Raw genomic sequence first — 17,399 nt, 5'->3', positions numbered from 1 at the left:
AGTCAAAAGTACAGGTGTTAATGAGCAGAGCCTGCTCGTGAACTATTTGATGTTCGACTCGACAAAGCTCGGTCAAAGCTTGCTCGAGCAGGGCTCGACTCGAGTTCGGGTTCGGCTCGAGAACTTAACGAGCCAAGCTTGAGATATCAATGGTTCTGCTCAAAAGCTCGTGAACAAGCTCGAGCTCATTTTAATATATGTATTTTTTTATAAAAAAAATTGCATAAATTATTTTTAATAAATATTTCTTTTTAACATATAAAACATGAAAATATTGATAAACATATTTCTTAATTAAACATTTGATGATCAACCTTGAGTGAGCTTATCAAGCCTTAACGAGCATATCGAGCTTCAAGCCGAACCGAGTTTGATTTTAATGTTTCAAGCTCGAGCTCGAACCCAAACCCAATTTCCCAGGCTTGATGAGCTTCAAACTCGAGCCGAGCCTGTACTCACGAGTTTCGAGCTCGAGCAGAGCCTATAAAAGCTCGGTCTCGACTCGGCTCATTAATATCCCTACATGTGACATGTGTACTTATTTTGGATGTCATGGATTCCAAAAGAGACTAACATTCAAGAACGAATGGAGTATGAAAATATGTTATTGAAATGTGAATAATGAAGGGAATTAAAATAGTGTATCGTCATTCGACGCTCGCGTTTTCTAAAAACGCTCGCATTCAGCAACGCGCGGATAGTGCAGGCGCGTGCACGAAGAGCACTGAGCACCTGCACCAAAACTCAAAAACATTAAAACAACAATAACGCAAAAAACGTAAAAGAACGTAATAAACGAAACAGAAAGAATATATTAGACTAAACGAAAGAACATTAACCAAAACCTGAAAAGAACACTAATATTAAATACCAAAGAAATATAAAAAAAAAAGAAAAAAAAAGAACATATTCTCCCTCCTAATAAACTATTTAAAGAACAACTATTTTTATACTGAACATCATGTGCAAAATGCAACAGAAACAAAAAAAAAATAAAAAATCAAGTACCGATAATATTAAAAAAGAAAAAAAAAACGATGAAAAAGTTAAAAAGAACAAACCTAATTAAAAAAAAGAACAACTTTCGTTTATTGAAATAGTTTATCTAATTGGGGAAAAAGTAGTAGAACTTGTCTCCCTGAGGGATTGACCCGTATTCGCTAAGTATCTGCTACCAACAGACACCGTGCATTTGCGGTATCACTTTTTTATTCATCAATGGCAAGGCAATTTAAATCCACATATCAATGCCTAATAAAGAAATTTATAGAAAATTGTTCATCATCGTACTAGATGATTACGGTCATGTTCTCTTAATCTTGTCATTGTTACTTATTTGATCACATCTTATTAAATCAAACCGGACCATGGCAGACTAAACCAGCAACATTTAGACCAGACCAGACCAGGCCAGGCCAGGACTTTTTTAATTCACCTTATTCTTGCTAATTACTTTTTAATTTCACCAGTATTCTTATTTTTTTTTATCTTATTCTTATAACTTTTACAGTTATTGTTTTTACCCTAGCTATTTAGTTGTTTTTATTGTCTAGCTATTATTATTACTCCAAACTATTCTTCGTAACGTAGAAATCCATCATTCAATTTACATAATAATAATAATAATAATAATAATAATAATAATAATAATAATAATAATAATAATAATAATAATAATATTAATAATAACCACTATAAATAATAATAAAATTAAAAAAATGATAATAATAATAAGAATAATAATAATAAAAATAAAAATAATAATAATAATAATAATAACAACAACAATAACAACAACAAAAAAAAATAATGAAAATAATAATAAAAATAATAACAATAATAATAATAATAATAATAATAATAATAATAATGACAACAACAACAACAACAAGAATAATAATAATGATAATAATAATAATAATAGTACTAATAATAAATATAAAAAATATAATAATAACAATAAAAATGACAATAGAAATAATAATAAGAGTAACAGAAATATTAACAATAAAGTTAACAATAACAATAATAATAATTATAATAATAATAATAATAATAATAATATAACAATAACCACTACAACAACAAAAACAACAACAACAACAACAACAACAACAACAACAATAATAATAATAATAATAATAATAATAATAACAATCGTCAATTCCGCTGTGTGTTGTGTTATAGGCTTACGAGACCTATGTTCTCTGAAGGTAGTCTCTTCCCGGGTTGTAATGCTCCTATGATGGATCAATGGGGAGATCATGATGTTCACTGCTCTAGTGAAGTGGGGGTGAAGCTCAAGCATAATTTTGTGCATGATATTCTTTTTTATATTTGTTCCAAAGTTGGGATAGTGGTGCGTAAGGAGGCATTTCATGTGTTTACTTTCAGAGGTTGAGAAGGATCTTAGGCCTCCAGATCGACCTTTTACTATTTAATTGGTACCGGGTAAAGATGCATGTTTGAATGTGACCGGCATATCTTCCTTTTGCTGGTATGGCGGTATGCTCTTAGGCTTCTGGAATGTCTTTGCACAATCGTGGATAAGAAAATGAAGAAGTATTCGCCCAAATGTGAGGAGAATGGTTACAAGTTTATCCCTTTTGTTTTCTCTATGTTCGGGGAATTGGATAAGGAGGCTTTGGGCACACTTTCACTTACAAGTCTCTCTCTAATAGTCACTCTAACAATGTTAAGAATGTTCATTAATCTTTCACCGTTTGAGTTTTTGTATTCAGAAGGGGGTGGGAGCACAACTTCTTTCTAGGCTCCCATCCAACTTTATATACTCCCTCCGTCCCAGAACAGTCGTTACACTTACCTTTGCACAAAGACCTTATCTATACCTAGTATTTAACAAAGGAAACCAATCCCCTTGCCACGTGTCCACCCTACCACTTCTGAATTCGTCCCTTTATAAAAAATAAAAAAAAAATAAAAACAAAGAAGAAAGGCTACCAAAACCCACCAAAAAATAAGGGGCTTACTATTTACCGCCCCACATTACTCAAAACCGCCCTAATATTTTACTTGTATAACCCTCTTTATTTACCCCTTCATTTTTAACATTTACCATTACCATTTCTTTTTTTACCGTTTCCCCCACCGTCGGAGCACCACCGCCGGACCACCGCAGCCGGAGCGCCGCCGCCGGAGCACCACCGCCGCCGCCGGAGCACCGCCGCCGGAACCCACTTCCAACACCACGCCGACCACCACAATGCGAAACAACTTTTACATGGCCGAGACTACCGGAGGAACTTCAAATTCACAAGAGGTATTTTTTTTTTCCGGAAAAAAATTTAATGGACTTATGCAATTCTAGCTCCGACCATGGTACAGACTTATGAGTTTTAAGTCTGTACCATGGTACAGACTTATGCAATTCCAGCTCCAACTATGGTACAGACTTATGCAATTCTAGCTCCAACCATGGACGGAGCTAAAACTTCATAAGTCTATACCATGGTTGGAACTAGAAATTCATAAGTCCGTTAAATTTTAAGTTTTTTATTTGTTGTTTAATTTGGTTAAATTTTTCCGAAAAAAACATTACTGACTTATGCATTTTAAGTTTGTACCATGGTACAGACTTATGAATTTTAAGCTCGTACCATGGCAGGGGCTTACAATGCATAAGTCTACACCATGGTGTGGGCTTACGATACATAAGTCTGTTAATTCACAAGATTTTTTTAAAAAAATTTTGTGTACTTAAAACAATTCATAAACTTATGCAATTCTAGCTCCGACCATGGTACAGACTTATGCATTTTAAGTTTGTACCATGGGACAGACTTATGTGTTTTAAGCTCATACCATGGCAGGAGCTTAAACTGCATAAGTCTACACCATGGTGTGAGCTTAAAATGCATAAGTCCTTACCATGGTATGAGCTTAAACTGCATAAGTTTGTGTCATAAAAATAAAATTAGTATTTTTCTTATATATTGAATATAAAAATTACTTTGTTTAAAGAATTTATTTTTTTAAATGGGCAGGTTCCGTTGCTAGATTTTGGAAGCGAGCTGGTGATGGAACGAAGAGGGGTGGGGGAACGAAGTGGGTGCCGGTGAAAGGGGGACAACGCCGACGAGGGGAACGAAGTGGGTGCCGGTGAAAGCGCCGGTGAAGGCGCCGGTGAAAGGGGTGCCGGTGAAAGGGGACGGTGAAGGGTGTGGTGGTGGTCCATTTTTTACACTGTCGATGAAGGGAGTTTCTCTCTCCTAAGAGAGAGGGAGGGTTGAAAAATAAAAAGTTACTTTAAATTAAGTAAGGGTATTGATGTAAAAGAATAGGGCGGTTTTGAGTATATTGGGGCGGCTTTTAGCGCTCCACAAAACAAAAAGACAAACAAAGATCCACCCAAAAAAGGAAACCAACAAAACCCATTATTCTTCCCTGACTTCCCCGACTCCCCGTCTTCCCCAACTTCACCATTTACAACCCCATTTACTAAACTTCAATTCACTCCATGGAAATCACTTCTCCATTTATCATTCTTCAATTACATCAGCAGTTACAAGATATAAATTTCTCTATCAATTCTTTCATGATTATTTACTCTCATCCATTCCCTATTTCATCTTCAATTGGAATTGGAATGATAGAATCTTGATTTTGAAATTGTAAAAACTCTTCAATTGAATGTCATCTTCAATTCGACCTTCAAACGCAACACCATTCTTGAATTCTACCTTCAATTTGATCCACCATCTTCTTTAAAAGCTTCCATTTATTGATCAATTCCTCCCAAAACCATTAATAATTGAGTAAATTATGTCGGTTACACTTTGTAACCACAAACGGCCGCTGATGTATCGGCTCTCATCTCTAAATCCAATTCTTACCCTATTTAACATAGTAGGTACTGTTCCGGCGGCGGACTCGGAACAGGAAAAGGATGACTGACTCCCGACTGAGGTTGCTGACTGGATCCTGCACAGTGAAGCCGTTAACTAGCCTCGGGGGTGATCCGAGAATTACCCCTCCGATGCTTAAGTCAGATTATGCTGGTAGCTCTGTAATAAATGCTCATAAGAATGATTGGATTGGAATTGCGTACCTTTGGCATTGATGGGGGTCCGTATATATAGACGGGTTATTTGTACGGAGGACCCGGGTTATTACCCGTTGGTTCCGGATCCTCCCTTTCGGCTCTGATAGGCAGATGATGTCAGAGAACTGCCGACTGGGTTTGTAAACCCTGGATGCCGACTGCACCTTTGGTGCTTCTTGTGAGTATATGTCTATGTTACAGCTGTTATGGGTTGTCCTACCGGCATACCGGTAGGGCTACCCGTACAACTAGCCCCCTCAGAGTGACTACAGCTGGTTTTTACGGTCTGTAGTTGCTCTGATAAAAAGAAAAAAGCGAAAGCTGGGGTAAGCCCCCTATACAACTAGCCCCCTCGGGGACGATCAACACCCCACGGGTGTGATTGTTCTGTAGATGGTTGTTTTACAGTGCGGTTTTTAGCTCAATACTTGTTCTGATGTCACGACTAGCCCCCATTAGGACAAGGATTGATTGCTTTAAGTGGAAGGTTTTTTGTATGCCGGCTGCCCATGTTTGTGTTTGATTCTCTTGGCTGACTGTTATCCTTGATTTCTTTGAATGACTAGTCCCCTTGAGTTTCTAGGCTGACTAGCCCCCTTGACTTTTTAGGCTGACTAGCCCCCTTGACTTTATTAGGCTGACTAGCCCCCTTGACTTTTTAGGCTGACTAGCCCCCTTGACTTTTTAGGCTGACTAGCCCCCTTGACTTTATTAGGCTGACTAGCCCCCTTGACTTTATTAGGCTGACTAGCCCCCTTGACTTTATTAGGCTGACTAGCCCCCTTGACTGACACGTGGTGACGGTTCATTTTTCTTTATGCGCGTGGCGGGAGATTTTGAAAAGTGTTTTGGACACGTGTCGGCCATCCGGCAAGTGTGGGGAGTTGTGATATTTTCAACCGCCCAGATCTGCTTCTTGTCGTTTCAACTTCCTTTCGTTCTTTTAAATAACCGTTTCTTCTTTTTTTTTCTTCATTTCCGCTCTTTCTTATTTTCCTTTGCCAATTTTCGCGCTGCCAATTTGCTCTCTTTCTCTCTCTTGTTTTTCCTCTTAATTTTTGTCCGTTTCTTCCTGCCGTACTTTTCCGTTGGGGTTTGGTTGTCTCTCTTGGTAAGTTTTGAACTTAGTCTGGTTTTTTTTTTTAGGTTGTCTGCTGTTTTGTTAAGGTTTGGCTGTCTGATTTTCTCGTGTTGCTCTTTCAGTTGGGTTGTTTGAGGGACTTTGCAGCTGTTTGAGAGTGAATTTCCAGAATTAGGTACGGTTTCTGGTCTTACTTTCTCTTTTTGTCGGGTGTTTATGTTCTTTGCTTGCATGCGTTTTGAGTGGGGGTAGCCAAAACATGACTGGTAGGGTTGGGGTTAGTAACGTGATAGATCTGTCAGACACAAGTAGCGATTCTGGTATAGAACTAAATATGGACGGGAATACGGCCGGTAGTAATGCTAAGAATGCTGGGTGGGGGGTAAAATCGAACACGCCACCTCCTTTTGCGGAGTTTATGGGTGGGAATCCTGTTACCGGCCCTTTTATACCCATGACTGCGGCTCAGTTTACTCGCTCACAACAGCTACATGGCCTGCGGGCACGAATGGAGAGAGAGCTTAGGCCGAATGAGCATAACGTGCCGGCTGGGGAGCCGATATTAGACGTAGATCCGATTTCGGTTAGGTACCATTTGCGGGATTATCGGGAATTTACTCAGCCTGGCGGCTCTGGTCTTGGGGAGTACGGTACTAACATCGGCAATATATATGTTTCTAGGGTCATGCCGTCAGACGCCGAACCGTCTACAAGTAATCGACGGGCCGGGAAGGATCCTGCCGTCCATGATGCGGGTGAGGTTGATGCCGCCGTTAGTGGTGATGTGCCTTCCACCCCTGGCGACTCCATACTGGAGTCTTCTGAGTCTGGGTCTCCCGGGCTAAGGGCGCCGCCCATTGCCGACTCTGATGAAGATGAGGAGGATGCTGCGATTTTGCAGCAAGTGTTTGAAGAAGAGGCCTTGGACGCCGATGTGAATTTCGAAGGTGAGGCTGCCGCGTTCTTGGTTCCGGCCCCTCCTCCTAATGATTCTGCTGCCCTCACCACTGAGATAGATAGTGACTTTGTAAAAGAGGCCGTTGCCAACCGGCATTCTGAGGTTGGTGGTCGCTTTTTGGGTTTACCTGAGGGCTACAAGTTGACTGTGCCGAAAGAAGAGCAAACGGTGGCCGACTGTCCCGTAGGTCATGTTGTTGTATACACGAAGATGTTCGACTATGGGTTGCGCTTTCCCTTGCACCCGTTCATTGAGAAGGTTCTGCGGGCCTGGAATGTCGGCCTCGTTCAATTATCGCCCATAGTTATTCGCAATCTGGTTGCGTACACTTGGTTATTTTCATTCAAACAGTGGCCCTTGACCCTCAACCTTTTCAAAAAACTGCACTGGCTGAAGCGTGATGGGAAAGATACCGGCTGGTGGACGATCTTTACCAAGAGTCAGCGTCAGACTGTGAGCCCCCGGCTCTCCAGCTGCAAGGACTGGAAGGACCACTTCTATTTCATGGCTGTTCCCGAAGATTACCCCCTTCGGCGTACATTCTACCAGCCTAAACCTAGGATGGAACAATTTGACTAAGCCGACCTTGGGCCCCGAGAGCAACGTGCGTACGACAGGCTGCTGGTTGACTATGTTGACGTTGGGCTGTCTAAGCCTAAAACCTTGCCGACTTTTTGGCTTCCTCCTGCCGGTTATATTCTTAGTCCTGCCGCTTTGGGCGCAGTCGGTCTTGCACCTACACATCCCCTTGGTAAATGCAGTTGTTTGCCTGCACTCGTTATCTGCTGTATTTGTTTATATTTCTTGGATCTCTGTTGTGTCGTGTTGCGTTTGTTAAAAAAATTTTCTGACTTCCTCGTTCATTTATTTATTTATTTATATTATTTTTCTTAGGGCACCATCTTTTAAACAAGGCTTCACTCGGCCTTGACAAGAATTGGAGGGTTGCTGAACAGTGTCCGGCGGGTCCTGCTGAGAAATATTACACTGTTTCTACTTTCTGCGCGAAAGCTTGTCGTGGTCGGTCAGCCAGCTTTGTGACTCCTTCTGCCGTTGTGGACCGAGGTGTTGTTTCTCGCGTTGTTCGAACAAAGGTTCCGGCAGCTGACCAGGCTACATCCTCAGCCCAAGAAGAAATGACTACTGGCAGGTTTGCTTCTCTTCCTACCGGTCGGGGGGGACATGCTACTCGGAAGAGGTCTTCCAGCCAGGCGAAGGCCAGTTCTCCCAAACGGTCAAAAAATGACGCTGCGAAGACAGCGCAGGAGAAGGTGAAAGACGTCTACGCCAGCGTCGACAAGCCCTTGCAGACATCTGGCGCTGGAAAGAAGATTGCTGAACAGCCTGCTCAGTCGGTTGAGATTTTGGATGCTGACCTTTTGTCCAAATTGAACCGGAAGCAGGTGTTGAGCGATTTGATTAGCGACCCGATCCATCCTGCGCCTGTGTCGAGGCATAGCCCTTCCATGAACCGGTCTGCCAGCTCGGCCTCTAAGTATGGGGTTATAGTTCGTTCTGGGGGGTTCATCGAGGACAAAACTGTTGTGCTATCTCCGGATATTCTTGCCGGTCTAGCCGCTGCTCCCGGTCATGCTGAAGAGCACTGGCAGCCGCAAAATGATGTTCTGAGGGGTGAGTCTATCCTTTTTGACCGTCCTAAAGACGGAGGTACACTGGGCTACCGGTCTCTGCGCCAAGTTGTTACACCCGCCGACGGTACGCCCCAGGAGATTGAGACGCCGGCTGCACAGTTGATGCATGACCTGTACTCGGTATTTTACTTCCCTCTTTGACTTGCTTGTTTTTTATACTTGCTTTTATTTTCGGCTCTGAGCGATTTTACTTTCCTCAGGTGACGCAATCTGCTACCGAGCTTGTGGAGTGCTATCGGAGCTATCAGCGTCGTTTAAAACGATCGCAAGCTGAGAAAGAGAAGCTTCAGACGGACCTTGCTGAATCGGTCAGGACTGAAGGTGACTGCCGGAAGGAGATTGCGAGACTTGAGCTGGATGTTATTGCCGCAGGCAATAGGAAGGCTGAACTAGAGCTTCTTCCAGCCAAGTTGACGGCCGAAGAGCAGAAGACGGCTGAGCTGCAGATCAAGCTGGATGCGGCGCTGCAGGCGGCCCAAGATGCTGAGAAAGCTGCTAAGGATGATCGCAAGGCTGTGGCGCTGAAGGCTGTGCAGAAATTCATGAAGTCTGACTTCTACTGCGAGGAGATGAAGGGGCGCTACAATGGTGGTTGGACTGCAGCTCATCGTTGTGCCGTCAAAGCCTTGACGCTGACTGAGGATGCCTGGGGTAAGGTGGAGGGATCCTATGAAGAGGGTGGCCATATTGATCCGACTGGCATGGAGACCCAGACCTTCCCAGACATCGTCATTCAGAATGCTGACCCTCGCCTTCTGCCCGACAGGGAGATTCCCGAGTCTGCTTACTGGAGTGATGCAGACTACTCAGCTTGACGGTCTTGGCAGTCATCACCAGGCTCTTCTTGTGGTTCTTCCAACAGTTTTTTCCGGCCTCATACTTGTTAATGTCTGTTGGTAGCTTTTGAATATCATTTAGCGGATGTAACTTATAAACAATTTCCTTTTTTGGTACCTTTTAGCTGTTTGTGGCACTTTGTCTTTTGCCGTGTGTTAACTGTTTCAAGAACGTTATTGTCGTCTTGGCTGCGCCGTCTGAGGCGTATGTTTGTGCCTTTTAGCAACTACTCACTCCGCATTTAGTTATTTTTGGGTGGTGGCTGTCGTCCCTGTATTTGTTTAAAACCTATGTGATGCACTTGATGGATTATCCGTTTGTTTTTATTCAATTTGTCACGTAATGGCGTCGTTTTGCCTTTGATTTTATTATATATTGCATCTTGCCTCTTGTCGACTGGGCCAATGTGTTCAACCCTTGCATATGCTTATGTCGTATTTTGCCTCGTTGCTGACTGAGCCAATGTGCTCACCCTTAGATTTTAATTTTTACCGTTTCTTGCATCATTGCTGACTGAGCCAATGTGCTCAAATTTAGATTTTAACTTTTACCGTATGGTAATCTTTGCTGACTGAGCCAATGTGCTCAACCTTTGATTTCGTTTTGTTGTATCTTGCAACATTGCTGACTGAGCCAATGTGCTCAACCTTTTATGTCGTTTTGTCGTATCTTGCAACATTGCTGACTGAGCCAATGTGCTCAACCTTTTATGTCGTTTTGTCGTATCTTGCAACATTGCTGACTGAGCCAATGTGCTCAACCTTTTATTTCGTTTTGTCGTATCTTGCAACATTGCTGACTGAGCCAATGTGCTCAACCTTTTATTTCGTTTTGTCGTATCTTGCAACATTGCTGACTGAGCCAATGTGCTCAACCTTTTATTTCGTTTTGTCGTATCTTGCGACATTGCTGACTGAGCCAATGTGCTCAACCTTTTATTTCGTTTTGTCGTATCTTGCAACATTGCTGACTGAGCCAATGTGCTCAACCTTTTACTTCGTTTTGTTTATGCCGTATAGTTTCCCTGGAATATAGTTGTAGCTCATATATTAGATTTCAAAATATGGCACTGTCGGCCCTACTACATCATGTTTTCATACAACTTCACACATGGAATTTTCTTAAAGTATCTGCGTTCCATGAGTTCTTCAGCGGTGTTCCATTCATCTCCATTAGTCTGTATGATCCAGCTACCACTTCTTCCCATATCTGGTAGGGCCCTTCCCAATTTGCAGTCAGGTTTCCTTGTTTTTGAGCTTTGCCGGTTGCTGCCGTCCGGCGGAGTACAAGGTCGCCTACCTCCAGCTTCCTATGTTTTACTCGCTTGTTGTAGGCCCTGCTCATTCTGTTTTTGTATGCGGCCGACCTAATTTCCGCCTGCAGTCTGACCTCTGGTAGGAAATCAAGCTGGTGTCTGAGTAAGCTGTCGTTTCCCTGTTCTTCATAATGCTGGATGCGAAAGGTGGGTAGTGCTACTTCAGCCGGTATGACTGCTTCTGATCCGAAACACAGTTTGAAAGGACTCTCTCCTGTTGCTTCTTTAACCGTCGTTCTGTTACCCCATAGAACCTCTGGGACTGTGTCTGCCCACTTGCCCTTGAACTCATCCAACTTTTTCTTAAGGGCTACGAGTATTTGTTTGTTTGCAGCCTCGGCTTGCCCGTTGCTCTACGGGTGGCAGACTGAGGCATATGCGAATTTGATCCGGTAGTCTGCCAAGAATGCTCGTATAGGTTCGCAGTCGAACTGGCATCCGTGGTCGAATACTATTGCTGTCGGTATTCCAAATCTTGTTATGATGTTTTTCCAGATGAACTTCCGTACCTGGTTGGCTGTTATTTTTGCTACCGGCTCGGCCTCAATCCATTTTGTGAAGTAATCGACGGCAACAATCAAGAACTTCCTGCCTCCTGAGGCTGTTGTGAAGGGTCCCACGATATCCATTCCCCACTGGGCGAATGGGATTGGATTCAAAATGGGCATCAAGTCGTTTGCTGGCATACGTATTACTGGGGCAAATAGCTGGCATTTTTCGCATTTCTTGACGTAGCTCTGTGCGTCCTCCAGCATGGTTGGCCAGTAGTAACCTTGTCTTTGGCAGATCAAAGCAAGTGTTTTTCCTCCTACATGGTTTCCGCATATTCCTTCATGCATTTCTTCGATTAACCTTGCGGATTCGTATGCCGTCAAACACCGCAGCAGGGGGAGGCTGAAGGCTCTTTTATAGATTTGCCCCTGATATATGACGTACCAGCAGATGTCTTTTTTGATTTTCTTTGCCTCCCTGATATCGGCCGGGAGAACTCCAGTCGTCTTGTACGCCCAGATATCATCGTACCACTCTTTGTTTGCCGTGATGGCCATTATTTCCTTTCCTTTTTCCTCCGTACTCCTTCTGTGCATGATTTCTATCATTACTGATCGACTGAGCTCGATTGTTTTCGAACTGGCCAGTTTTGCTAGGCTGTCTGCGGCAGTGTTCAACGCTCTGGGGACCAATTCGATGTCAAAAGCTTCTAACTTCGCTGTCAGCGTCTTCAGTTTTTCTTGATACCGCCGCATTGACGGCTCTTTTGTTTCATACTCTCCCGAAAACTGATTTGCCACCAACTGAGAATCCGTTGTCATTACTATCCTCTTGGCATCTGCCAACAAGCATAGCTGTACCCCTGCAATGGCTGCTTCATATTCTGCTTCGTTGTTCGAAGCTGCGAAAGTGAATCTGATTGCGTATTCGAACTTATCTCCTGTCGGAGAGATCATGACAACGCAGGCTCCCGCTCCCGACTGAGCGGCTGAACCGTCTACTGATACTTTCCAGGATTCTGCTTTGGTTTCCTCTTCTTGATAGGATGCTTCAACTACGAAGTCAGCCAAAGCTTGTGCTTTTATTGCATTGCGCGGGTGAAACTCAAGATCGTACTCCGACAGCTCTATTGCCCATCGCAACAGTCTGCCGGCTGTATCCATTTTTTGCAAAGCCTTCTCTAGTGGAAAGTTCGTCAGAATTTGTATGGTATGTGCGTCAAAATATGGTCTGAGCTTTCTGGCGGCTATCAGGACTGCATAGGCCACTTTCTCTATCAGCGAGTATCTTGCTTCTGCCGGATTCAAAATGTGGCTGACAAAGTATATCGGCTGCTGGACTTTGTCTTTTTCACTGATTAGTACGGCAGCAACGGTTTGGGCTGAAGCGGACACATATAATTGTAGCTTGTCGCCCTCTTCCGGCCTGGCTATCGTCGGTAAAGCACGAAGATGTTCTTTTACCTTCTCGAAGGCCCTTTCCTCGGTTTCCCCCCACCGGAGTTTTCCATTCTACTTAAGAGTGTTAAAAAATGGAATCGACCTGTCGGCTGATTTGCTAACAAATCTTGTCAGAGCCGCCATTCTTCCTGTCAGCCTTTGTACATCTTTGATGCTTTTTGGTTGAGGCAGACTGAGTATCGCTTCTACCTTATCTGGGTTTGCGTCTATGCCTCTCTCGCTGACAAGGAAACCCAAGAATTTCCCCGATTTCACTCCGAACACACATTTCTTGGGGTTTAGTTTCATTTGGTAACGGCGCAGAGTTTCAAACGTTTCCCTGAGGTCATCTAAATGATCGGTCTCCAATTTGCTTTTCACTATGGAGTCGTCGACGTATACTTCAATGTTGCGGCCTTTTTGGTTTGCGAACACTCTGTCGACCAGTTTTTGGTACGTTGCCCCAGCGTTCTTTAACCCAAACGGCATAGCCTTGTAACAGAATACTCCCCCCTCAGTGATGAATGCTGCTTTTTTCCTGTCGGCCTTTGCGAGGCTGACTTGGTGGTACCCGGAGAATGCGTCAAGGAAACTGAGCAGCGCGTGGCCAGATGTGGAGTCGACTAGCCTGTCGATTCTTGGTAGTGGGTAGCAGTCTTTTGGGCATGCTCTATTAAGGTTTGTGAAATCTACGCACATTCTCCACGAGCCGTTTGACTTCTTAACCATTACGACGTTGGCCAACCACTCTGGGTAGTCGCATGGTTCAATAAATCCTGCTGCCAACAACTTTTCTACCTCTTCCTGTATTGCTTGATTTTTTTCTGTTGAGAAGTTTCTTTTCTTTTGCTTTACCGGCCTGACTGCTCTGTCGACATTCAGTCGGTGCTCGATTACCTCCGAGTTTATACCGGGCATTTCGTCTGCGGAAAATGCGAACACATCCGCATGTTCTCTCAACAGACCGATCATGTTTACCCGCAACTGGGGGTCAATGTCGGTTCCTAATTTTACTGTTCTGCCAGTTTCTCCTTCTACCAGCTCGACTTCTTCTGACCTTCCTCCGGCCTCTACCCTAGGTAGAGAAGTCCCCTTTTCTATGCTTTCGATTGTGGGTGACTCCCTTTTCTGCCTTTTCTCCTTCTTGGGCAAAAGAGATGACTCGCCCTCCAATCTTGGGGCTTGACCCTTTGCCGGTCTTTTCATTGCTGCCTCTCTCGCTATATTCCTAGATGGGGTCAGTCGGCCTGGTGTTTTTAATGCCGTCAAGTAGCATGATCTTGCTGAATCTTGACTGCCTCGGATTCTTTCAGCCTTCTCAAAGTTAGACATGTATATCATAGTTAGATGGTATGTTGATACCACTGCTTGTGCATCGTGGATGAATGGCCGGCCCACTATTACGTTGTATGCAGCAGGCACTTTGATTACTAAGAAGTCTACCATTAGGTCCCTTGCGGCTCTACCTTCTCCAATCTGCACTGGTAGCCTGATGCTACCTTCCGGGAAGACTGTGGCTCCGGAGAATCCTATCACAGGATAGTTGACTCGTGTGAGTTCTGTCTCGTCTATTTTCAGCTGAACGAAGGCTTCCCAAAAGATAATGTTCGCTGAACTCCCTCCATCCACCAGTATTCGTTTCACTGGGAAGTTTGCTATTTCGAGGCCCAAAACCAGTGGATCGTCGTGAGGGTATATAATTCCGCGACAGTCGTCTGGGGTGAATGAAATATTTGGCATGACTTGGGTTGCCGGCCATTTTATGGTGCTGTGGTAGTTTACCAGGTGGCGGTGTTCGCCCAGACTTCTGCCGGCTCCACTGATTGTTCCTCCATGGCACGGTCCTCCAGATATGACCCATACTGTCGGCCCCTTCTGGCCACTGTTTCTAGCCTCCCCATTCCGACTGGTTTCTGGTGCTTTCTGCTCTATTCGGAGCGGTGTTTGGGTGGATGGTAATCTGTTGTTTGTGTTATTGCTTTGCCAATTGCTATTCTGTTGGTTGTTGTTGTTCTGTCGGGCTTTATATTGTGTCAGATAGCCTCTCCTGATCATATCCTCGATGTTATCCTTCAAATCTCTGCAGTTTTCCGTATAGTGTCCACAGTCATCATGGAATGCGCAGTACTTCGACTGTGGTCGGGGTTTGTCGCTCATTGGTGGAGGCCTCTTCCAGTTTTCGTTCTTGTTGACATTGTAAATCGCGGCTCTTGGGGCGTTCAATGGAGTGTATTCGTGGAATGTGGGGTATATGCTGGTTGATTGTTTCTGGTAATCCCTCCCTCTTGGGTCTTTCCTCTGTTCTTCCTTTCTGAACCCCCTGTTCTGATTCTGCTGCGCCGGCTGAACCGGCCTTGGTGCGGCATTTCTGGTCTGTGCCGACTGATAGTGATTTGGGATTGTCATCAGCTCGTCGCTTTTGATGTATTCGTGGGCCTTTATCAGTGCGCTTCCCAAATCGGTGAAGGATTTTCTTCCCAAGTATTTTTTGAACTCGCAGTGGTTCATTCCTCTCATCAGGGCCACCACAGCTATCTCTTGCTGCAAGTTTGGTATGCTGGTGGACTCGTTGTTGAATCTGGTGAGGTAATCTCTTAAGGATTCTCCGCTTCTCTGGGTGACTGCCATCAGCTCTCCCGACGTTTTCTTTCTCTGCTGCCGGCTGATGAACCGTAGCATGAACTCTGTTTCTAACTGTCGGTAATTATATACCGACCCCTTTGGTAGTCCCTTATACCAGCCGGATGCCACTCCCAGCAGTGTTGAGGGAAATATCTTGCACCACATGGCGTCGGAATCTGTATACAACATCATATGTTGCTCAAATGTGTTGCAGTGGACCTCCGGATCTGTGGATCCGTCGTACTTGCAGAGTGGGAACTTCAATTTCTCCATTGGTTCCTCCAGAATGTCCGCGCACAGGGGGGAGTTTGCAGGTTGGATGGTGTAACGGCGCGACGCGTATCTCTGGGGTGCTTCTCTTGTCTCTTCGATGACCATGGGTTCCGGCCGACTGCGCAGAGCAATCGCCTGGTTTGTATTTGGGTGTTGTTCTTGTTGCACTAGGATCTGTTCTCCGAATAGGTTTCTTATCGGCAATCTCTTCCGTTTTTCGCCGACTGGTGTTTCTGTAGTCTGGTGTATGACTGTCCTGGGTACAGGTTCTGTGTTTGCCTTTCTTGCTGGCTTCAAGGCCGACAACGCGGCCATCACCGCTCTTGCTGTAGCCAACTGTTCCTCCGAGAACTGACCGGCGAGTTCAGACGGCATTTGCGTATCGTCCTGGGCTGGGCTTTTGGGCTCTTCTTCTGAGTCGTCGTCCTCGACTGAGTATCCCAGAACATGCAAGGGTGTTGCTGCAGTCGTAGTTTTGCTGACGACCGACTGGCTCCCTAGCTGGGGGGTGGGTTGGTCATTGACGGGTGTTATTATTGGTTCTGCCGAGAATAGCGTGGGTTTCAATGGGGTTGTTGTTTTTGTCGTCTGCGTACTCTGTGGGGTTGCTTTCGAGGCCTGCTTTTTGCTTCTCTTATACGAATCTGACTGCGTACTCTCCATTTTCAAGGGTGATGATTATGATTGATTTCTTTTTTTTTTTTTTTTTTTTTTTTTTTTTTTTGTTTTGCCTGGCTGTGGGTTCTGCTTACAAGTGGGGGTCCCCTCCTTCTAGCGCCAATTGTTCCGGCGGCGGACTCGGAACAGGAAAAGGATGACTGACTCCCGACTGAGGTTGCTGACTGGATCCTGCACAGTGAAGCCGTTAACTAGCCTCGGGGGTGATCCGAGAATTACCCCTCCGATGCTTAAGTCAGATTATGCTGGTAGCTCTGTAATAAATGCTCATAAGAATGATTGGATTGGAATTGCGTACCTTTGGCATTGATGGGGGTCCGTATATATAGACGGGTTATTTGTACGGAGGACCCGGGTTATTACCCGTTGGTTCCGGATCCTCCCTTTCGGCTCTGATAGGCAGATGATGTCAGAGAACTGCCGACTGGGTTTGTAAACCCTGGATGCCGACTGCACCTTTGGTGCTTCTTGTGAGTATATGTCTATGTTACAGCTGTTATGGGTTGTCCTACCGGCATACCGGTAGGGCTACCCGTACAGGTACGACAACAGTAATGCTAAGAACATGAGCTAGACTGAGACATGTACCTTTTTTGGCTCCTTTTTCCTATTTTGGTTTACCAGTTCAGTTGATTAGTGTTGATGTGTTTGTTTCTGAATAGTAGTAGTATGCTAATATTTAGTTTGTTCTATGTGTGTGGAAGTTTTGTTTGATTGCGGTTGATTGAGGTTGAATGTGTACCAATACCAGAATATGGAAGCCAAATCAAATGTTCTGGAATTGTGTTTCATGCTCTGAGTTGTTCCCTGGTTTTTTTACCCATTTAGTTTTAGTACAGAGTATTTGTGAATTTTAATTAAATTTAATGTTATTGTTGATAGAGAAGAGAAGTGTGACAAGGTGGGTGGTAAATGACTCAAACGTTAAGGAATGGTTATTGTAATTTGCTGGAAGTTTTTCAGGGACATAGTCTACTGCATTTTAATGAA

The 17,399-nt window shown here is 44.2% G+C and overlaps 1 protein-coding gene across 1 annotated transcript; it reads right to left on the bottom strand.

The window, feature by feature from the left end:
• Nucleotides 1–10,694: 10,694 nt before the first annotated feature.
• On the bottom strand, nucleotides 10,695–16,106 carry LOC130465436 (uncharacterized). The gene is made up of 3 exons (XM_056834189.1): nucleotides 12,960–16,106; nucleotides 11,415–12,908; nucleotides 10,695–11,258 (listed from the first exon to the last, which is right to left on the bottom strand). Exons 1-3 carry the CDS (start codon nucleotides 16,104–16,106, stop codon nucleotides 10,695–10,697), a joined length of 5,205 nt encoding a protein of 1,734 aa, XP_056690167.1.
• Between the last annotated feature and the right edge of the window lie 1,293 nt (nucleotides 16,107–17,399).

This window comes from Spinacia oleracea, chromosome 1, assembly GCF_020520425.1.
Source record: "Spinacia oleracea cultivar Varoflay chromosome 1, BTI_SOV_V1, whole genome shotgun sequence".
Lineage (NCBI taxonomy): Eukaryota > Viridiplantae > Streptophyta > Magnoliopsida > Caryophyllales > Amaranthaceae > Spinacia > Spinacia oleracea.
This window is presented reverse-complemented; position numbering and strand designations above follow the sequence as displayed.

Coding starts and splice junctions, on each gene's coding strand:
- LOC130465436 (XM_056834189.1), bottom strand. CDS start 16,106: ATGCCGTCTGAACTCGCCGGTCAGTTCTCGGAGGAACAGTTGGCTACA. Junction 12,909..12,959: donor TGGCGGCTCTGACAAGATTT/GTTAGCAAATCA, acceptor ACTCTTAAGTAG/AATGGAAAACTCCGGTGGGG. Junction 11,259..11,414: donor CAAAAATAACAGCCAACCAG/GTACGGAAGTTC, acceptor TGCCACCCGTAG/AGCAACGGGCAAGCCGAGGC.